The 23,817-nt window shown below is 45.7% G+C and overlaps 1 protein-coding gene across 4 annotated transcripts in view; it reads left to right on the top strand.

Moving 5' to 3' along the window:
- The window catches only part of LOC123749683 (NGFI-A-binding protein homolog), a 359,667-nt gene that overhangs the window by 335,099 nt on the left and 751 nt on the right, over positions 1–23,817 (top strand). For 2 of the 4 annotated variants that reach the window (XR_011225813.1, XM_069318036.1), the window contains one exon: positions 15,379–15,480. Coding sequence is in view for 3 of the 4 variants with exons in the window: in XM_069318036.1 (XP_069174137.1) it covers positions 15,379–15,480 (102 nt within the window). In the remaining variant the exon portion in view is untranslated. Of the gene's footprint in view, positions 1–15,378; positions 15,493–23,817 lie in introns of all 4 variants that reach the window. The other 2 variants (XM_069318033.1, XM_069318035.1) reach the window with 1 other exon arrangement.

Consider the following 23,817-nt stretch of genomic DNA (forward strand, 5'->3'; position numbering starts at 1 on the left):
CCCTTACTTACGTAATCCTCCCGGGGTCTCGCCTCCTTCAGCCTCGTGTATATGAGGCTGAGGCGTACCGCGCTCTGGGTACCTGCTCCTCAGGCGCTCTTGGAGACAACCTGCTATCTTGAAGGTTTCTGGGAACAAGTCCAGCTATTTTTTTAAGGTCTGTAAGGCAGAAGCTGTTATCTTGAAGGCCTCTAGGAGAGAAGCTGTTATCTTGAAGGCCTCTAGGAGAGAAGCTGCTATCTTGGCCCACCTGCCCTAAGGCCTAAGGTGATCTCTGGCATGTTGTGGTGATGGTGTGTCGGGAGCCTATATATATATATATATATATATATATATATATATATATATATATATATATATAATATATAATCACCCTACTTCCGCCTGTGTTTACCGTTAACAGTGCTGGCCTTACCAAGCTTCGCTAACTTAACAGTACTCACCCAATTGTGCTAGCGGAGGTTGGGCTTCGGCTCTTTGGTCCCGCCTCTCAACCGTCAATCAACTGGCGTAGAGATTCCTGAGCTTGCCTAAGAGAGCTTACCTACCAGTGCATACCTAACGGTACTTGTTAATTACTACAGGGGAAACGGGAGGTCTATACCTCTTTATGCCCCGCCTACTATAGGCCTCCTATAGCCTTGTTATATCTGCTGCGTTAACATTTAACTGTTCTGGCGCTCAAATTGTTAACATTTTGGGCCGGAGGTGGCTTTCTCAACTTCTGTTTCTCCTCTCCGGTAGGGTGGTGAGGTCTATAAGTTCCCTTAACTTGTCCTCGTCGCTTTGTCCTCTTGGCTCCGAGACCAGTCTTGCTACACATATCTGTACGTTTTACATGTTTGCTCTCGTGCTTCGCCAGGGGGCGGATTCCAGGCCGGTGCTGCATATTATGTAGTGTTGGCCTATTATAGGCTGAGTATATTGCCTTGGGTCATTGTGGGTTTTTATAAGCCGGTGTGATGTTTGTCGGTGTCGTCATACTGAGGATGGCACCGTTGTGGTGCCGTCACCGTTGTGGTGCCGTCACCGTTGTGGTGCCGTCACCGTTGTGGTGCCGTCACCGTTGTGTACCATCACCGTTGTGGTACCATCACCGTTGTGTACCATCACCGTTGTGTACCGTCACCGTTGTGGTACCATCACCGTTGTGGTACCGTCACCGTTGTGTACCGTCACCGTTGTGGTACCATCACCGTTGTGGTACCGTCACCGTTGTGTACCATCACCGTTGTGGTACCGTCACCGTTGTGTACCCTCGCTGCAGCAACCAACAAAAAAATACCGTAGTTGTGAAGAACAAGATGAACAAAAAACCTCACAAAAACTGACTTGCTTGCAATTTGGAGATGATGGCGCGTATCTCCTCCTGAGATCTGGCCCGGGTTCTAAGACGCCGTGTTAGCAGACCTACACGTTGCTCAGTATTGCACAGTCATGGAGCATTGTTGCATAACACGCTGTAGGGTGAGGGTTGACGACCCTCAGTTCTGCTACTGCTGCTGCCTCTGTTCTTAACGACTGTTCTTGCTGTTGGTACGACTGTTCTTGCTGTTGGTACGACTGTTCTTGCTGTTGGTACGACTGTTCTTGCTGTTGCTACGACTGTACTGTTGCTACGACTGTTTGTGCTGTTGCTACGACTGTTTGTGCTGTTCCTACGACTGTATTTTAAAATATCTTCACGGTATTTCTTCCGAATTTTATAGCTCGGTTAAGTGGGGGTTCTTTAGTAGAGTGGTCTACGTCCTCGCAACCCAAGGGACCCCAGGTTCGATCCCCCAGGCAGGACAGAAACGGGTCGGGCACGTTTCCTTTCGTCTGATGCTTCTGCTCACCTAGTTGTAAAACAGGTACCCGGGAGATAGAGAACTGTTGTGGGTCGCATCAGGGAGACAGTCACTAGTTGAACTAGAGTGACCTCGATAAGCCTAACAGAAATTTAATGTTTATTATTATACTACAGAAAACGTGTTTGGCTTCGTTGAAGTACAAACGTTTGTCACAGTTTTGCTGAAGTCAAAACGTTTGGCATTGGTCCGCTTCTACGCAGTCAAGTATTTGATGCAATATCATTAATAATTTGCTATGATTTTCTCACGGCAGCTTTCTTAGGTGTGAAGCTTTTTGGTCTGAACTATGTGTATTCCTCTCCGCTAAGAGACCTCACCCCCCCTCAGCCCCTCATACACCCTTCTGTGTGTGTGCGTGTGTGTGTGTGTGTGTGTGTGTGTGTGTGTGTGTGTGTGTGTGTGTGTGTGTGTGTGTGGGTGTGTGTGTGTGTGTGTGTGTGTGTGTGTGTGTGTGTGTGTGTGTATGTTAGCACGTAGGGGCTCCTGTGGGTTGGGGTTCTTTGGTAGAGTGGGCTACGTCCTGTAGGTATGTGGAGTATATCGCGGGATGATGGGCACAGCTACCCCGTCACGCTCCGCTAACCGCGTGCCTGACCTCAAGTGACCTTGATCGTTTGACCTCCATATAACCACACTCTGGATAAGTTGCTCCTTTACGGGCTATTCATGCCCGTGCCACCTTTTGGGTGGCTTAATCTTTATCAGTCAATAAGATGCTCCTTCCTGCTCCTGTCACTCCAGACGTTATCGCATCCGCTTACGAAACCTGTACCTCTTTCAACAATAATGGAGGTCTTGCTTAAACTTATTATGGTGAGGGTGGGAGAGGTGAGATAGGAGGAGACATGTTCCTGGCGTTGGTAGTAAGTGTAGACGAGTCAGGGGGGTGGGTGGGGGGACAGGTGTATGAGACCTAGTTATCAATTCTGAGCGTGAGTCTCCCACTCAGGCTTCATACATACCCATACATATCCTTGCTGGATCTTGGCAAAGACATTTTTGTTAAGAAATTGGAGGAGGAGGAGGAGGAAGAGGAAGGAGATAAAGGGAAGATGAAGGAATAAAGATAGAGAAGAAAACAAAGGGCTTGTAAGTACTTCCTTAATTCTGCTCGTTTAATGGTGCTTTCTGGATCTTAAATTCGACTCTTTGGTCCTCCTGCCTATCACCTTTGAATCAATTGACTTCCAATGGTGGGTGGAACCTGGTGGCCTCCAGTGTGGGGTGGAACCTGGTGGCCTCCAGTGTGGGGTGGAACCTGGTGGCCTCCAGTGTGGGGTGGAACCTGGTGGCCTCCAGTGTGGGGTGGAACCTGGTGGCCTCCAGTGTGGGGTGGAACCTGGTGGCCTCCAGTGTGGGGTGGAACCTGGTGGCCTCCAGTGTGGGGGTGGAACCTGGTGGCCTCCAGTGTGGGGTGGAACCTGGTGGCCTCCAGTGTGGGGTGGAACCTGGTGGCCTCCAGTGTGGGGGTGGAACCTGGTGGCCTCCAGTGTGGGGGTGGAACCTGGTGGCCTCCAGTGTGGGGTGGAACCTGGTGGCCTCCAGTGTGGGGTGGAACCTGGTGGCCTCCAGTGTGGGGTGGAACCTGGTGGCCTCCAGTGTGGGGGTGGAACCTGGTGGCCTCCAGTGTGGGGGTGGAACCTGGTGGCCTCCAGTGTGGGGTGGAACCTGGTGGCCTCCAGTGTGGGGTGGAACCTGGTGGCCTCCAGTGTGGGGTGGAACCTGGTGGCCTCCAGTGTGGGATGGAACCTGGTGGCCTCCAGTGTGGGGTGGAACCTGGTGGCCTCCAGTGTGGGGGTGGAACCTGGTGGCCTCCAGTGTGGGGTGGAACCTGGTGGCCTCCAGTGTGGGGTGGAACCTGGTGGCCTCCAGTGTGGGGTGGAACCTGGTGGCCTCCAGTGTGGGGTGGTACCTGGTGGCCTCCAGTGTGGGATGGAACCTGGTGGCCTCCAGTGTGGGATGGAACCTGGTGGCCTCCAGTGTGGGGTGGAACCTGGTGGCCTCCAGTGTGGGGTGGAACCTCATGTTTCTACTGGTAGATTCTGCAATTCATGTGATGTGCACATTGAGCACCTTCCAAGCCCAGCTGACGCAAGGCAGAAGCCATTGCCCTTCACAGTGTACAGAAACTTGTAATACAGTTGGCTCACATAACCAGTTCTCGTTTAATGTCCCTGGCTGACGATTCTCGAAACTAGCGAACTCAAAAAAAAAAGTTATGAAACAGGTTGGCATAAAAAGGTGGTGGCAAAAAAACAGGTGGTCGAGCCAGAGCGTTTCTTTAGGTTACTTACCTCATCAATGTTTACTGCGGGGGATCTCCAGGCCTTTATTTTTTACTTGGGAAAGAGTAAGGAGGCAGTGTGTGAGAGAGAGAGAGGAGGGAGTGAAGGAAGAGGGAGTGAGAGAGGAAAGAGGTAGGAAGGGGCTCAAGGAGGGGCTCAAGGAGGGGGTCTGTAGCTGGAGGAAGATAACAAGGGGCAGCCCTGAAGGCCCCGTCCCAGTACCACTACAATATATGTGAACCACCTACCCGAGGGATTGAGCTCGTACCTGCTTGATGAGGTTCTGGGAGTTTTTCTACTCCCCAAGCCCGGCTCGAGGCCAGGCTTGACTTGTGAGAGTTTGGTCTACCAGGCTGTTGCTTGCAGCGACCCGCAGGCCCACATACGGTTGGTCCGGCACTTTTCGAAAAACTAGTTTTCTCTTGAAGATGTCCACGGTTGTTCCGGCAATATTTCGTATACTCGCTGGGAGTATGTTGAACAACTGTAGACCTCAATGTCAATGGTCATAGACGTACATGTCAATCCTTGTACAGGATGCTCAGCTGGCGACGAATATCAAAACAGAGGACTACAGGATGTACAGGAGGACCTCGACAAACTCCAGTAGTGGGCAGACAAATGGTTGCTAGAATTCAATCCCAACAGGTGTAAGTTAATGAAGATGGAAAAGGGAGCGACTAGGAGGCATCTAGACAGTAAGGGGAAGACAACTACAGAAATCGGACAGAGAAAAACATTTGGAAATGGACATAACTCCAACACTAACACCAGAGGCACACATAAACAGGGTAACATCGGCAGCGTATGGAACGCTGGCACAAATTAGTCACATGAAAACTTAAATAAGGACTCGTCAAAGGTAATAGACACACACCTATGTTGCACCAACACTGAAGTACGCAGCACCAGCCTGGAAACCGCACACCTTTGCAGCATAAAACCAAAAGTAGAAAGTAAATATATGCAACAAGATCGTTGGCAGAGGTAGAAGGTTAAGCTCCGAGGAGAGGTTATGGGAACACAATTTCACAACCCAAGGGGATAGAAGAAATAGAGGAGTTATGATAACAGCATACAAGATACTGAGAGGCAATGGACAACGTGGACAAAAACAACCCTTTAAATTGAGAGAAAGTAGGACGAGAGGACTACTTTCTCTCAATTGGAAAAGTTGAGTCTCATGCTAAATGGAAGCTGAAAACGCAAATGAGTCTAAGAAACGTATGGAAATACTCCTGCTCCTTACGAGTGGACAGCAAGTGGAATGCACTGCAAGAAGAAGACGTTGTGGAAGCCACCTCCATCCACAACTTCAAGACCAGATTTTACAAAGAATTTGGACGTCGTAGTTAAAATATAAGGCAAGAGATACAAGGAGGAGGTAGTAGTCACTCTACTGACTACTGAGTAGTCACTGGAGCTCACTCTCCCCCACTGATACGTAAGCACTGGCGAATGAGAACTCGGGGAGTGAGTGACATAGTGCGGAATGAGAGTGAGAAATGGAATGGGATGGGAGGGGGGGGGAGGGAGAGAGGGGGTTGTTGTGCAGTAAGGGGGGGTGGGAGGTGCATGGGGGGGGGGAGGGGGGGTGTTAGGACGGGTGGTTGACAGTGCGTGTTTGTACAATGGTTTTTCGCAAGGTGTGCCACCATTAGCATTTTTGTGTCGCCGCACATGTTAGCCGGTATCCGCTATTTTGGGGCGCCCCTCCGCCAGAGTAGACCCGGCAAAAACCTAATGGTGCCGAACGTACCCCCTTCTCACACCTCTATATCTCTCTCTCTCTCTGTCTCTCTCTCTCTGTCTCTCTCTCTCTGTCTCTCTCTCTCTCTCTCTCTGTCTCTCTCTCTCTCTGTCTCTCTCTCTCTCTGTCTCTCTCTCTCTCTGTCTCTCTCTCTCTCTGTCTCTCTCTCTCTCTCTCTCTCTCTCTCTCTCTCTCTCTCTCTCTCTCTCTCTCTCTCTCTCTCTCTCTCTGTCTCTGTCTCTGTCTCTGTCTCTCTCTCTCTCTCTCTCTCTCTCCCTCTCATTACCTTTTTGTCAGCCTGCTAGAGAAAAATGAGTGAAAATCTGTTCCGCTAATTACTAAGATCTAAGCGCAGTTTTATCAACTAATTGCTAGTTGGAGCGTCGTGCTTAGCGCTAGTTAAGACAATTGGTTGCATTTCCCCTCCGCGTTTGCCGCTTGATAATGATTCTTATGCAAATGTATGTTCCTTGGCGGACGTTGTCTCGCAGGTATAAAACATGTTGGGGATTATGTTGACAGTGTCATGTTGGGTGGGGTGTGTGGGGGTGGGGTGTGTGGGGGTGGGGGTGGGGGGTAGATAGTGTCTCCCTGACCTATTTGGGGGTCAGGGTGAGAGGAAGTGTTTGGGGGGGGGGGAATAGGGGGGATAGGTGGGGGTCGGTGGGGTTCATTCACTGCTGAATGTGTTTGGTGTTCTATACTTGTCGCGACCTTCTGTGTATAGAGCTTAGGCCAAATCTCTCTCTCTCTCTGCTCGTTTTTCACACACACACATATGTCAGACCAGTTGTGGAGTATGCAGCTCCAGCATGACGTCCATACGTCATGCTGGAGCCAGGCTGGAGAAGGTTGCAAGGCATGCCACAAGACTACTTACAGAACTACAAGGAATGAATGGCGTGAATTAAACTTCACTGGATGCCAGAAGAGTTAGGAGAGACATGATCACACCATGCAAATTCTCCGGGTAATTGATAGCGTAGATAAAAAGCAGGCTGTTTAGCTCGGGGCGGTACTCGCACAAAGGAGCACAGGTGGAAACTGTATATGAATCACTGAAACATTAGAAATAATCTTTTCATCGTCTGAGTAGTTAACAAATATTTCAAATGTAGATATGATTGAGCCCAATACCGAGGCTAGAGATAACGAGGGACATAGATACCGGGCGATAGAGATACCGGCAGATAGAGATATAGATACTTTGAACCACAAATATCGGGAATCAATTGGAGAAATGGGATAGGGAGGAAGGATAAGGAATAAGAGAAGGGGGAGGAGGGGGTGCTAGTTCATCTCATACATATACTGTATGAGATGTATATATTTTGGGCTGTTTTCCTACCAGAGACGAGGCCGTACATGTATACAAAGCTAACCAACATGTATATACCTCGTCTTCTGGCCTCCATGGACAGGGATAGAGATCTGTCAGGCCACATACAGCGGAGTGAGATATTGACCATCCAGCCACAGAGGGGCGAGAGGAGATCTTTTAAGCACATTAACAAGCACATCACCGATACACCTCCACCTATACACCCCGGTCAATATAACACCTCGGTCAATACAACACACCGGTCAATATAACATCAGTATAACACGCCGGTCAATATAACACGCCGGTCAGTACAACACATCGGTCAATATAACATCGGCAGTATAACACACCGGTCAATATAACACGCTGGTCAATACAACATGACGGTCAATATAATACGCCGGTCGATACAACACACCGGTCAATATAACATTGGCAGTATAACACACCGGTTAGTATAACTCGCCGGTCAATACAACACACCGGTCAATATAACATTGGCAGTATAACACACCGGTCAGTATAACTCGCCGGTCAATACAACACACCGGTCAATATAACACGCCGGTCAGTATTACACCGATCAATACAACACGCCGGCCAATATAACACATCGGTCAATATAACACATCGGTCAATATAACACACCGGTCAACATAACACACCGGTCAACATTACACACCGGTCAATATAACACGCCGTTACTCATGAGCGGACATCTCTCAGTGATGAGTGGCATTAATTGGGTCGGGTGCACATTTACTATTTTGATTGAGTTGGGGGTTTAGTTGGGAGAAAATGGGAACGAAGGAAAATGGGGAGGTGGAGGATTGGTAAATCAGGTGGAGGAATGGTTTTTTTATCATGTTTTTATTATTTTTTTTTATTATTATTATTTTTCTACCACAGACGTGGCCAGACAATTATGATGCTAACCGGCATTTATACAGTTTCTTCTGTCCTCCATGGACAGGGTGAGAGATGTGTTAAACATATAGTTCAGTGATTTATTGAACACTCAACCACAGAAGGTGATTGTAGTGCTTTTAAAATGCTAATTTAACCTTCATACATAAAATACATCACTACACAGATTTACGTCTGTGATACATATAGAGTGTTTTATGTGTCTTTTTTACGTAATGTCACTAATGTGCGTTTACAAAAGTGAAATGCATTTCTGACCAGCTTCTACATGTTTTGTATACAGATACATTTATACATATACACAAACATACATATATACACACGATGACAATCAACCTCTCAAGATACAGAGACGTCTCGAGTTTATCAGGCCGAATGGTCGTTCACAAATTGTGGTGTGTGTGTGTGTGTTTATGCTTACACGGGTGTGTGCGTACACGTGCGTGTGTGCGCGCGCATGTGTGATAGCCAATATAGGAGCAGCACAATTGAGTGCAGAGCCGCGACCATTGTCACCTAGCAATACTCCTTTCAATTCCCAGGGTCTGTCCCTATATATATATATTTATATATATATATTTTTTTATTTGGTACGCGGTAATATGGCCGTTGTGCCCCTCCGCGCCGGCAGCTCTTTGAGAGTGAAGGCATAAATTAGAGCAGTGGCTCGGAGCCCAGGTGTTGGCGGTGATGGACCTGCCTCTCTACCTGCCTCTCTACCTGCCTCTCTACCTGCCTCTCTACCTGCCTCTCTACCTGCCTCTCTCTCTGCCTCTCTACCTGCCTCTCTCTCTGCCTCTCTACCTGTCTCTCTCTCTGCCTCTCTACCTGCCTCTCTCTCTACCTGCCTCTCTACCTGCCTCTCTACCTGCTTCTCTACCTGCCTCTCTCTCTACCTGCCTCTCTACCTGCCTCTCTACCTGCTTCTCTCTCTGCCTCTCTACCTGCCTCTCTACCTGCCTCTCTCTCTGCCTCTTTACCTGCCTCTCTACCTGTCTCTCTCTCTGCCTCTCTACCTGCCTCTCTCTCTACCTGCCTCTCTACCTGCCTCTCTACCTGCTTCTCTCTCTGCCTCTCTACCTGCCTCTCTACCTGCCTCTCTACCTGCCTCTCTCTCTGCCTCTCTACCTGCCTCTCTCTCTGCCTCTCTACCTGCCTCTCTACCTGCCTCTCTACCTGCCTCTCTCTCGCACCTGTTGGCTCCACCTCTTCCTCAGCCTCTCTTTATCTCACTTCTCACATCTCGGTTTTTATTCGTTTCTTCTCCTCCTTATTCTTCGTGTTTCTGTGTCTCTCGCTATCAATTTTTTTATTGAAATTTGTTTGCTAGCAGTTTGAAATGAGAATATTTAAGAGGTATAGTTTTCTGAATTAAGATTGTAATATCTTTTGATGTTTGCAAAGTATGAAAGTTAGGAGGTTATTATGTTGTTATCTTATATAGCAGCTCGGCCTATAACGTCACATTTTGTCGTATAAGTTACCAACGGCCATAAACTGCTGTACTAAAAATCATAGAGGCTCGCATAATTGACGAGATGTTCCGTTTTCTATTTGTGGGTCTTCGGCTAGGTTAGGTTCGGACAATTTAGTACATCAGTTTGGTGATGTAGTGACCGCTCAAGAGGACGAGCTGTTTATACGGTGAGGCAACCTGCATGCGTTGCCCCTTAAGACTATGACCCCCGAGCGCTGTCCACTCAGCCACGAGGCCCCTTTATCTGTGGGTTGGGTGGTGTGTTTCAGCCCCGTTATTGTGACTTGGTGTCCATCCACAGCACCGTAGGTGCCAGTCTTCCCAGCCTGGTGCCACACAGCACCGCTCCTGTGCCAGGTACGCCACGGGCTCACCATAGCTCGTGCTACTTGGAACTTGTTCCGAGTAGCTGAATCTATAACAACAACTGGTGCCTTCTTGTCACAATGACTCACAAGTTGGGACCAAACCCGTAGGTTAAATGAAGAAACGGCTGACCGAAACGTCGCCGTTTCTTAATTGTCAAGATGTGTAGGTTGAAGATGAAGTGTTCCTGCAGGTTATTGTGACCCACCGCCTGCAGACCTGCCAGATGTTAGCGTGAAGAGAGTGAGCGTCCCAGCCACCGTAGTCTACACTGCTCTACGCGGTAACTTGCTCCACTGCGGGTGTTTGCTCACAACACAATATTTGCTGAACAAAAACTGGTGACGTATTAATGCAACCGTCAAGTCCAGTCGCCCTCTGCTTCGGCAAACGTTCTGTTTTCACCCGTATTATGTTGCATACATGGCACCTCCCCCCCCCCTCCTTACCCTCCCCCCACCCCGGTGGTCCCACGACCCCCCCCAACCCTCCTACCCCCGCTCCCTACCCTCCACCACCAGCTGCCCATATTTCTTATTCTACATTTAAATCTCTCCCTTACCCTTCCCTACCTGCATTTGCCTACCGTTCTTATCCACCTCGGTCTCCCCCCCTCCTCCCTCCCCCCCCTCTCTCTCTCTCTCTCTCTCTCTCTCTCTCTCTCTCTCTCTCTCTCTCTCTCTCTCTCTCTCTCTCTCTCTCTCTCTCTCTCTCTCTCTCTCTCTCTCTCTTCTCTCTCTTCCTCTCCCTCCCTTCCCCTCTCCCTCCCTCCCTCCCTCACAACTATAAGCCCTCACCCGTCTCTCACTTCTACACACTTTCCCTCCAGTATCTCACTCTTCTCCATATGAATTCTCCTTCCACTGCAACTCCCCCCCCCTCCCCCTCCACGCAACTCCTCCTCCCCCCCCCCTTCATCTGCATTTCTCAGTCTCATCTCCCCCTTCATCACCCCCCCTCTCCCTCCCTCCAGGCGCTGCATCCCTCCATCCCATTTGCTAAATCCCATTCCATATTCCCTCCCCTTATTTTTCACCCAATCACATCACACATCCCCCCTCCTCCCCCCTTTCAACCCCTTCCATCCCTACCTTCTCTCCACTGGTCCCTCCACCTCCCCCCCACCTCCTGTTCAACTGTTTTTTTCTATTATACCCATTGCTCCCCCCCATTACCCCCCCCCCCCGCGAGGTACCTCCTGGCCTCCTGGTGTATGACAGCAAGTCCCATTTAGTCTAGTCTAAGTTTTTGTGTGGAGGTGACGGTGGTGGTGCTACTGCTCCCTGCTCCTGCTGCTGCTATTGCTCCATACTTCTGCTGATGACCTTAGTGCTGCTACTGCTGGTGACCTTGTTGTTGCTACTGTTCCCTGCTTGTGGTGGTGGTGACCTTAGTGTTGCTACTGCTCCCTACTGCTGGTGGTGACCTTGTTGTTGCTACTGTTCCCTGCTGCTGGTGGTGGTGGTGACCTTAGTGTTGCTACTGCTCCCTACTGCTGGTGGTGGTGACCTTAGTGTTGCTACTGCTCCCTACTGCTGGTGGTGACCTTAGTGTTGCTACTGCTCCCTACTGCTGGTGGTGGTGACCTTAGTGTTGCTACTGCTCCCTACTGCTGGTGGTGACCTTGTTGTTGCTACTGTTCCCTACTGCTGGTGGTGGTGACCTTAGTGTTGCTACTGCTCCCTACTGCTGGTGGTGACCTTGTTGTTGCTACTGTTCCCTACTGCTGGTGGTGGTGACCTTAGTGTTGCTACTGCTCCCTACTGCTGCTGGTGGTGACCTTAGTGTTGCTACTGTTCCCCTACTGCTGGTGGTGGTGACCTTAGTGTTGCTACTGCTCCCTACTGCTGGTGGTGGTGACCTTAGTGTTGCTACTGCTCCCTACTGCTGGTGGTGGTGACCTTAGTGTTGCTACTGCTCCCTACTGCTGGTGGTGACCTTGTTGTTGCTACTGTTCCCTACTGCTGGTGGTGGTGACCTTAGTGTTGCTACTGCTCCCTACTGCTGTGGTGGTGACCTTAGTGTTGTTACTGTTCCCCTACTGCTGGTGGTGGTGACCTTAGTGTTGCTACTGCTCCCTACTGCTGTGGTGGTGACCTTAGTGTTGCTACTGTTCCCCTACTGCTGGTGGTGGTGACCTTAGTGTTGCTACTGTTCCCTACTGCTGGTGGTGGTGACCTTAGTGTTGCTACTGCTCCCTACTGCTGTGGTGGTGACCTTAGTGTTGCTACTGTTCCCTACTGCTGGTGGTGGTGACCTTAGTGTTGCTACTGCTCCCTACTGCTGTGGTGGTGACCTTAGTGTTGCTGCTGTGGTGGTGACCTTGTTGTTGCTACTGTTCCCTACTGCTGGTGGTGGTGGTGACCTTAGTGTTGCTACTGCTCCCTACTGCTGGTGGTGACCTTGTTGTTGCTACTGTTCCCTACTGCTGGTGGTGGTGGTGACCTTAGTGTTGCTACTGCTCCCTACTGCTGGTGGTGACCTTGTTGTTGCTACTGTTCCCTACTGCTGGTGGTGGTGACCTTAGTGTTGCTACTGCTCCCTACTGCTGGTGGTGGTGACCTTAGTGTTGCTACTGTTCCCTACTGCTGGTGGTGGTGACCTTAGTGTTGCTACTGCTCCCTACTGCTGCTGGTGGTGACCTTAGTGTTGTTACTGCTCCCTACTGCTGTGGTGACCTTAGTGTTGCTACTGTTCCCTACTGCTAGTGGTGACCTTAGTGTTGCTACTGCTCCCTACTGGTGGTGACCTTATTGTTGCTACTGCTCCCTACTGCTAGTGGTGGTGACCTTAGTGTTGCTATTGCTCCCTACTGCTGGTGGTGACCTTAGTGTTACTACTGTTCCCTACTGCTGGTGGTGGTGACCTTAGTGTTGCTACTGCTCCCTACTGCTGGTGGTGACCTTAGTGTTGCTACTGCTCCCTACTGCTGTGGTGGTGACCTTATTGTTGCTACTGCTCCCTACTGCTGTGGTGACCTTAGTGTTGCTACTGCTCCCTACTGCTGGTGGTGGTGACCTTATTGTTGCTACTGCTCCCTACTGCTGCTGGTGGTGACCTTAGTGTTGCTACTGTTACCTGCTGCTGGTGGTGGTGACCTTAGTGTTGCTACTGCTCCTTACTGGTGGTGGTGACCTTATTGTTGCTACTGTTCCCTACTGCTGGTGGTGGTGACCTTAGTGTTGCTACTGCTCCCTACTGCTGTGGTGACCTTAGTGTTGCTACTGTTCCCTACTGCTGGTGGTGGTGACCTTAGTGTTGCTACTGCTCCTTACTGGTGGTGGTGACCTTATTGTTGCTACTGTTCCCTACTGCTGGTGGTGGTGACCTTAGTGTTGCTACTGCTCCTTACTGCTGCTGGTGGTGACCTTATTGTTGCTACTGCTCCCTACTGCTGTGGTGACCTTAGTGTTGCTACTGCTCCCTACTGCTGTGGTGACCTTAGTGTTGCTACTGTTCCCTACTGCTGGTGGTGGTGACCTTAGTGTTGCTACTGCTCCTTACTGCTGCCGGTGGTGACCTTAGTGTTGCTACTGTTCCCTACTGCTGGTGGTGGTGACCTTAGTGTTGCTACTGCTCCTTACTGCTGCCGGTGGTGACCTTATTGTTGCTACTGCTCCCTACTGCTGTGGTGACCTTAGTGTTGCTACTGCTCCCTACTGCTGGTGGTGGTGACCTTATTGTTGCTACTGTTCCCTACTGCTGGTGGTGGTGACCTTAGTGTTGCTACTGCTCCCTACTGCTGTGGTGACCTTAGTGTTGCTACTGTTCCCTACTGCTGGTGGTGGTGACCTTAGTGTTGCTACTGCTCCTTACTGGTGGTGGTGACCTTATTGTTGCTACTGTTCCCTACTGCTGGTGGTGGTGACCTTAGTGTTGCTACTGCTCCTTACTGCTGCTGGTGGTGACCTTATTGTTGCTACTGCTCCCTACTGCTGTGGTGACCTTAGTGTTGCTACTGCTCCCTACTGCTGTGGTGACCTTAGTGTTGCTACTGTTCCCTACTGCTGGTGGTGGTGACCTTAGTGTTGCTACTGCTCCTTACTGCTGCCGGTGGTGACCTTAGTGTTGCTACTGTTCCCTACTGCTGGTGGTGGTGACCTTAGTGTTGCTACTGCTCCTTACTGCTGCCGGTGGTGACCTTATTGTTGCTACTGCTCCCTACTGCTGTGGTGACCTTAGTGTTGCTACTGCTAGTGGTGACACTGCTTGTGACGCTGCTGGTATTGGTGGTTATTTTATCTGTGACGGTGTTAGCATTGTAGGCAGTGGTGACGGTGAGGGCGTGACGGTGAGGGTGGTGACGGTGAGGGTGGTGACGGCCTGTATGGGTGGAGGAGGCGGCACAGGGCGGGTGTTCTCACCGTCTGTGACACCACCACTCTGGTCTGCACCCATGGACTCCACCTTCGACACCGATGGTACGTTGTGGTGCGGTGTTGTGGTGGTGATGTGGTGGTGTGCTGTGGTGTTTTGGTGTGTTGTGTGGTGTGGTGGTGATGTGGTGTGCTGTGGTGTGGTGGTGATGTGGTAGTGGTGTGGTGGTGATGTGGTGTGCTGTGGTGTGGTAGTGATGTGGTGGTGATGTGGTGTGGTGGTAATGTGGTGTGCTGTGGTGTGTGGTGTTGTGGTGATGTGGTGGTGATGTGGTGCGGTGTGTGATGGGTTATTATGGTGTGTTATGTGGTATTGACGTGTGGTGTGGGATGTTATGGTGTGATGTAATGGTGTGTTATGACGGGGATGTGTAGTGTTATGATGAGTATGTTGTGTATGTGATGTGTCGTGGTGTGCCCTCTCGCACCATACAACGGTATGCTGTTACAGTGTACCTTAGTGTGGTGGTCCCCTCATTGGCTCTTCACTAGAAGAGTCGTTCTCTCAGGCAGAGAACAACACGTGGTTGTAAATACACTGGTGGTGTTGTGTTCTAGGGAGGAGGGTATACTGCCTCCTATATGGTTATACATGTGGGCCCGGATGGCTGGTAGAGAGAATAAAGAGTATTCCAATAAAAATAACTGCTAGGAAATAAAGGAAATGTTGATGTTGTAGTGGATATGCTTGGTTTGTATTTACTATTTGTCCCTGCAGAATCGAGCTATTAGCTCTTGGACCCCGCCTTCGTGTGTTGCCCTGTATGTATGTATGTATGTATGTGTGTATGTATGTATGTATGTATGTATGTATGTATTTTGGGGGTTTATTGATGATTTAAACCTATATTTTTTTTAATTTTGTGTTTAATGTAGTAACAAAATTAACTTGTGTGTAATTATATGTGCTGTATCTATATATAAACCTTCGTTAAATCCTATTTAAAGTCGTATTTTTAAGTCATTTAAATTACATAAAATTCCTTCTTGTCCATAACGCAATATTTTCTGTTGTTACAGTGGCCGTGACGTCACAGCCCTCCAACGAATCCGAGCTGCAGCTGTACCGGGTGTTACAGCGGGCCAACCTCTTGAACTACTATGACACGTTCATCAGTCAAGGTAGAGTGAAAGGTCATTATGAAACTACAGTCAGTATAGTCTCTTTCCTACCTTTGAGTGTTGTCTGTGAGATGCCTATTGCCTGTAGTTTTGTATCAACATTGTTTTGATTTAGTTTTAATTTTAAATTTATATATATATATTTTATTAGTAATTTTTTTTTACGTTTAATTCCGGCTATTTTAAAGATGCAATTTGTTTGTATATATTTTCTGTTTTTTTTTATTTGGTATATTTAGTTTTTTTTTAGTTTAGTTTACAACATAACGATATTTTTGACAATCTATTTCTATGTTGAATAGTTATATTTATCATGACCAAACTATATACGCACCAGAAGATGAGGAGACGTTGTTCCCTCATCTTCTGGCGTGTCTTGGTCATCACACACCAGACGATAAAGAGGTTTCGTCCTGGATCATTATCAAGTCGATTGTGTCCAGGACAGACCAAAACATCGTCGTCTCTTCCATCTTCTAGTGCTTACTTGGTTAATTTATATGTAGCCACATTACATAGTGCTGCGTTGTCTGCATATTATTTATATAATTTCTTATATAATAATGCACACGCTGTATAGTGATTATGTAAGTTATCCGAAATATAATTATAATTCGGGGGACGAATGTAATTAACGAGTAGATTAATTATATTTCACAAATTGTGGTAAACTGTTTAAGTTCAGTATTAGGGTAGTTTGTGAAATTTATATATATTGAAGTTAGCCGTTACGGGACGTAGGCCGGGCGAGTCGGTGGGGGGAGGAGTAGTTTATGGGGTAACTGAGGCATTCCAATCTGGTCTAGTGATTGGAGGAGACCAACGCAGGTTGTAAAAGTTGTAGACTATTGTAGATCAGTAGTTACGGGTTAACTGCTGTCGGTCAGCGGTTATGGCTATACCGTTGTTGTTCAGTATATGTCGGTATACTTTTGCAGTTCAGTAATTATGGATGAACATGTGTAGTTGAGTATTTATGGGTATACTTGTGTAGTTTGGTATGTGGGTATACTATATTTCAGTATATGTGTGGTATACTATTATAATTCAGTATATATGGGGTATACTATTATAGTTCAGTATATAAGAGGTATATTATTATAGTTCAGTATATGTGGGGTATACTATTATAGTTCAGTATAAAGGGTATACTATTATAGTTCAGTATATGTGGGGTATACTATTATAGTTCAGTACATGTAGGGTATACTATTATAGTTCAGTATATATGGGGTATACTATTATAGTTCAGTATATATGGGGTATACTATTATAGTTTAGTATATATGGGGGTATACTATTATAGTTCAGTTTAAGGGGTATACTATTATAGTTCAGTATGAGGGGTATACTATTATAGTTCAGTATATATGGAGTATACTATTATAGTTCAGTATATATGGAGTATACTATTATAGTTCAGTATGAGGGGTATACTATTATAGTTCAGTATATATGGAGTATACTATTATAGTTCAGTATATATGGGGTATACTATTATAGTTCAGCATATATGGGGTATACTATTATAGTTCAGCATATATGGGGTATACTATTATAGTTCAGCATATATGGGGTATACTATTATAGTTCAGCATATATGGGGTATACTATTATAGTTCAGCATATATGGGGTATACTATTATAGTTCAGCATATATGGGGTATACGATTATTGTTCAGTATATGTAGGGTATAATATTATAGTTCAGTATTTATGGGTATACTACTGTAGTTCAGTATATGTGAGTATACTACTGTAGTTCAGTATATGTGAGTATACTACTGTAGTTCAGTATATGTGAGTATACTACTGTAGTTCAGTATTTATGGGTATACTACTGTAGTTCAGTATATGTGAGTATACTACTGTAGTTCAGTATATGTGAGTATACTACTGTAGTTCAGTATATGTGAGTATACTACTGTAGTTCAGTATATGTGAGTATACTACTGTAGTTCAGTATATGTGAGTATACTATAGTTATTCCGTATATGTGTGTCAGTCCATCCGCCTCTTTAGATAGTACTTATAGTAACAATGAAGCCCTTCCTAAATATTATGACGTAACGGACAGCTAGAAAGTACAATTTGGTACTATTGAAGATAGTCAAACCGGAAAAGATTCTGTATTTATGTGTCCAATAAAACCTAACCTAACCTAACCTAACCTAACCTAACCTAACCATCCGAGGCCTAAGGTAGTACGTATATGTGCTATATTAGGCCTAGGAATATTTTAGTTTGGAATTTAGCTTTAATTTTAGCTTTGCTATAGTTAGTTCATTTATTATGCACCCCATACCCATCTTGTGTAATAAATGAACTAACTATATTAGAGCTAAAATTAAAAGTTAAAATCCAAACTAGAGTATTCCTAGGCCTAATAAAGCACATTTTAATATAGGTAGACTATAAAGTGAATAGTGCCAAATTCTACTATGTAATTGTCCATTACGTCATTGTATGTACACATATTTACACATATATTTACACTATACTATACTCCATTTATACACATATTTACACTATATTCACATAGTTACAAAAAGTACTATACAACAGGAGGATGGTTTGATGTGGTGTATACTATTGTAGTGTTGTTGGTAGACTAATTTTGTCCAGGAATTATGGGTATACATATTGTAGTTCAGTCCTGTATATCTGGGCATACAGTACTATTTTTGTTCAAGTCTACTGTGGGGTAGACCTATGTAGAGCACTAATTGTGGGGTCGGATTGTTCAGCCAATCCATTAACCGAATGGTTGAGTTTACTTTAGTTATTATGTACCCCATACCCATCTTGTGGGCGGTAGAGGAAAGGGTTACAGAGGTTAAATCAAAAGTTAATGCGGGTCTCTATCTCAAAGGTAGACTAGCAAAGTTTACCACATGAAGCAAAGGCTCACCCAGTTTACTAAATGAAGGGGATACTCGCGCAAATTCCTAAGTGAAATGCAGCCTGACAGTTTACTAATAGAAAGGGTAAACTAGGGGAAACTCGTTTTAAATGTGACGAGGATTAGTTAAATTTTGTCTACAAAAATTTTAGAATTACAAATAATATAAATTTTATAGGTCTTAACAAATCAATACACAATAAACATTTCATCGACAATTCAAATTCAAAATTCAAATGTTTACAATACATCTAGACCACATTATTTGGTCCCGTCTAGATTACAATAACCTATCACCGTGTTAGATTACCCTATATAGGTATAATTTATATAACAATATTTAGATAGGTATGTATGGTGTGTTATATGCGAGTTATATTAACTTAGTTGGCCATCAGTTAGAGTGAAGTTAGATTGTCATGCAGGTGCAAGTTAGATGACGTAATTTGGATTCAATCTAGATTATATTAGATTATAGATTAGATTAGATTATTAGATTATATTAGATTATAGATTAGATTAGATTATTAGATTATAGATTAGATTAGGTAGTAGACCATGGTGGTAGACCACACAGTATAGTGACAACCATGGTGGTAGACCACACAGTATAGTGACAACCATAGTGGTAGACCACACAGTATACTGACAACCATGGTGGTAGACCACAGTATAGTGACAACCATGGTGGTAGACCACACAGTATAGTGACAACCACACAGGTAGACCACACAGTATAGTGACAACCATGGTGGTAGACCACACAGTATAGTGACAACCATGGTGGTAGACCACACAGTATAGTGACAACCATGGTGGTAGACCACACAGTATAGTGACAACCACACAGGTAAACCACATATTCTAATACTCACATATTTACCCATCTCCAATACACCATTACTACTTATATCCCCAAAAACATTTTATTACCGTCGCTAACAGTAAAATAAAGTTAATTATCAAGCCAGGAACTCGTATGATTATACTTCTGTTATGTGTTTCTGCTTTTTCTTCTTCAGTTAATTATCCAGTTGTTTCTGTTCCCTATTACACGGGTCTTGTGCTGAGTCTTGTAATGTCTGCCAATAGTCTTACATTCGTAGCAGTAGTCTTGCATACTTAGCGGTAGTCTTCCATACGTAGTTGTCCTCTTGAGTAGTTAGTAAGTAGTCTTGAGCTGCGTATACGCCAGTAGTGATACATATGGTGCTGTAGTGTTACGCACGAAGGTGTAGTTTTGTGTATGCAATAGCACTGCTTGTACATGAGTAGTGTTGCGTACGCAGTTGTGTTGCGTATGGAGGTGAAGTGTTGCGTATGGAGGTGTAGTGTTGCGTACGCAGCTTGCTTGCGTAGCAGTAGTGTACGCGCCACAATGCTGTTTCCAGCATTGCCGTAGTCTTGGCTACGTAGCGGTAATGCTCTTTATAGTGCACATAATGCTGGCTATGTAGGGAGGTTGTCGCGAATGCACCAGTAATGTCTACATGAGCTACGGTGTTGATACGGGAGTAATACTGTGTCTACATGGCAGTAGAAGTAATGTTGCCTACGTAGAAAGAATAGTATCCACATATGTTGCCTGTTTGGTGATGCTGCTGCTGCGGGTGTAGCGGTGCCAGGGAATATATTCTTGCGAAGACTTCAGAGGTCACAATTGCTCACCTGGCTCTAATTGGTCTTTCCTTCCGATCTAATTGGTCTCACCTGGCTAATTAGTCTTTCAACTCATATATCAACTTATCCTCCTAAACTGATATTGCTTATCGCATTTGGGGACCAACAGTACAAATATGTACTGTTGGTCCCCAAACAAAAATCGCGTTTTGTGTTACTGAATTAACCTAAATGACATTCTAAACAAAATTATAAAAGTAACTGAAAAAACCTAACCTAACCTGTCCATATATTTGTTGGGTAGGCCCAATATGCACTATCTGAGGCCCAGTATAGTACGTATATGTACTATAATAATCCAAGGAATGTTTAACGCTTTTTATATTTATCTGCCCTCTATAATATTTGACTACAAATGTAAACTATTTTTTGGGTCAGTTCATAGTTGTAAGTTCCACCAAATAGTTGTTATAAAGTATACCATTTTAGGAGGATATATACATGTGTGTATATATACTATATACATATAGGATATATATGCATATATAGGATATATACATGTGTGTGTGTGTGTGTGTATGTGTATGTGTATGTGTATGTGTGTGTGTGTGTGTGTGTGTGTGTGTGTGTGTGTGTGTGTGTGTGTGTGTGTGTGTGTGTGTGTGTAAATCACGAAGAAATTAACACATGATGAGCAATGCGACAGTGTCAGACCACGAACAAAGGATTAAGACAGGAATTTCCATAAGTACTTTCGTATTTAATAATACATCTTCAGAAGAATGGATTACCAGTTCAGTGAATGTAGATATATAGGCAGGAAAGAGGTGAAGTGAGGTACAATGTCATTAATGAGATGAAGGGATATTAATAAGTTATTAGTGAGACAAATTTGGATCAATAATCCTACTCAAATCGCCCTTTAACTGATCAATCAAAAATGGATCTAAATTACACAAACAACTGCTAGTGTTCACATTACATGATTTTGTAATCTGTATTAAAGCAGATTCAATAATGTTCCTCTTGAACACGCTTTTACAAGTCGTTATTGAAGAAGCCATCTCCCAGTTAATTTGGTGAGAACTTTCTGACAAATGAACAAAGCATTAGACAGTTGGCCATGTCTTACAGAGTATTTATGTTGCGAAAGTCTACATATCAAATCTTTGGATGTTTGCCCAACATAGAACTTATGACAGTCTTGACAAGGTATTTGGTAAATGACAATTGTGTCATTTACCAAATACCTTGTCAAGACTGTCATAAGTTCTATGTTGGGCAAACATCCAAAGATTTGATATGTAGACTTTCGCAACATAAATACTCTGTAAGACATGGCCAACTGTCTAATGCTTTGTTCATTTGTCAGAAAGTTCTCACCAAATTAACTGGGAGATGGCTTCTTCAATAACGACTTGTAAAAGCGTGTTCAAGAGGAACATTATTGAATCTGCTTTAAGATGAGTGCGGTCGACCAAGCCTGGCACCTGTAGAGGAGTGCCGTCGACCAAGCCTGACACCTGTAGAGGAGTGCCGTCGACCAAGCATGACACCTGTAGAGGAGTGCCGTCGACCAAGCATGACACCTGTAGAGGAGTGCCGTCGACCAAGCATGACACCTGTAGAGGAGTGCCGTCGACCAAGCGTGACACCTGTAGAGGAGTGCCGTCGACCAAGCATGACACCTGTAGAGGAGTGCCGTCGACCAAGCATGACACCTGTAGAGGAGTGCCGTCGACCAAGCATGACACCTGTAGAGGAGTGCCGTCGACCAAGCGTGATAAAGAGTCCTTCCCCGCCAGTGAACAAGGAGGGTAAAGAGTCGCAGTGATTTGTATTTTAGCAACAAAAGCCGGTTTGTCCACTCGAAGCTCTTAAGATCCGCATTCAAGTGCTGCACAGAAACCTGTACCACACTGAGGCCCGGCGCCCCTCGCGGCGTCTACAGTCTGGACAACAGAGGCAGCTAGAGGCCCGCTCATGTTGGCTCAAGTGTGAAGACCAGCTTCTCTGGAGCATGTTCAGGTCTCCGCGATCACTCTCTTGGTTCATTTCCAGCGTCTGGCCTGTTTCTTCACGTTGTTGGGCCTCCTTGTTAATAATCCCTAATCACCTTACACTCTCCTTCTGTACGGCAGTTGTGGTGAGAAGTAATCCGTCACGCGTGATGCATTCTCTCTTGCCTTATCAGTTCTGATCAAGTGCCACGGTCAAGTGCCACGTCAAGTGCCACGTCAAGTGCCACGTCAAGTGCCACGGTCAAGTGCCACGTCAAGTGCCACGTCAAGTGCCACGTCAAGTGCCACGGTCAAGTGCCACGTCAAGAAATATTAGAATATATGAACAAGGGGCCACATTCACGAAAGCACTTAGGCAAGCACTTACGAACGTGTACATCTTTCCTCAATCTTTGACGGCTTTGGTTACATTCATTAAAACAGTTTACAAGCATAGAAACGTCTCAATCAACTGTTGTTATTGTTATAAACAGCCTCATGGTGCTTCGGAGCTCATTAACTGTTTAATAATTGGAAACAAAGCCGCCAAAGATTAAGAAAAAGATGTACAGGTTCGTAAGTACTTACGTAAGTGCTTTCGTGAATCTGGCCCCAAGGACTACTGCAATGTGACACAAAAATACTGGAATACATGATCAAGAAATATTGAAGTATAAAAATATTGAAAAATATGATCAAGAAATACTGAAACATATCATCGAGAAATACTGAAACATATTAAATATAGCTACTGGGAAACTGGCAACACCATTGTGGACTTCACCAGTTTCAGTTCTGTTCAGAGGAATGTTCCGAACGACTGTTTAATAAATGATTAAACCTTCACCGTAATAGGCGGCGCTGGAACAAGTACTGGAAACCAAAACAAAACAGAAGCGGTCTTCCTCCTTGTGAGGCGGACTGCCTCATAAAATGGAACCACTTAACTCACTGCGAATGATATATATATAATTTCTCGAAAATCATAAGAGATATTTACATTTTACTTCCCCCCCCCCCTGTCGGCCGAGCGGACAGCACACTGGACTTGTGATCCTGTGGTCCCGGGTTCGATCTCGGGCGCCAGCGAGAAACAATGGGCAGAGTTTCTTTCGCCCTATGCCCCTGTTACCTAGCAGTAAAATAGGTACCTGGGTGTTAGTCAGCTGTCACGGGCTGCTTCCTGGGGGTGAAGGCCTGGTCGAGGACCGGGCCGCGGGGACACTAAAGCCCCGAAATCATCTCAAGATAACATCAAGATAACCACCCTCAGATAATCTTGACCAACACACTCGGATAACCACTAGAAGTTCATGGCTGGAGTAGGTTTTTATCGCTGGAGATTTGAACTAACCGCTGATGATGTTTTCTGACCACTGCTTATTTTTCCCTCTAGTGTTTAAATCTGTTATTTTTCCCCTACCTGAGCTAATTACCTGAGTATGTGTAGTTGATCAAGTGTGTATACACATTCTGTGTCCACATACTCAAGCAGGTATACTCTGTATGCTGTTCATGCGATCCTTTGAATTATCTGTAAGCTATCTTCATAGTCTGCATTAGTGGTTATGTAACGAGTACAGCGGCTAGTTATACCCGTTAGGAACGCGTATATCCTCTAATGGTTGTTACAGACGAGGTATATCATGGTTATTTGGGCAGTATCTGTATTGTGTATGTCTCTGTGAGGTGATTCATCAGTCAATATTCCATTCAGTGTGCCAATGTCTCTTGGATTCTTTATAAAGGGTGTTTTTTGTGTATTGGCTTGGGTGTGTGTGTGTGTGTGTGTGTGTGTGTGTGTGTGTGTGTGTG

Source organism: Procambarus clarkii, chromosome 89 (genome assembly GCF_040958095.1).
Source record: "Procambarus clarkii isolate CNS0578487 chromosome 89, FALCON_Pclarkii_2.0, whole genome shotgun sequence".
Classification (NCBI taxonomy): Eukaryota; Metazoa; Arthropoda; class Malacostraca; order Decapoda; family Cambaridae; genus Procambarus; species Procambarus clarkii.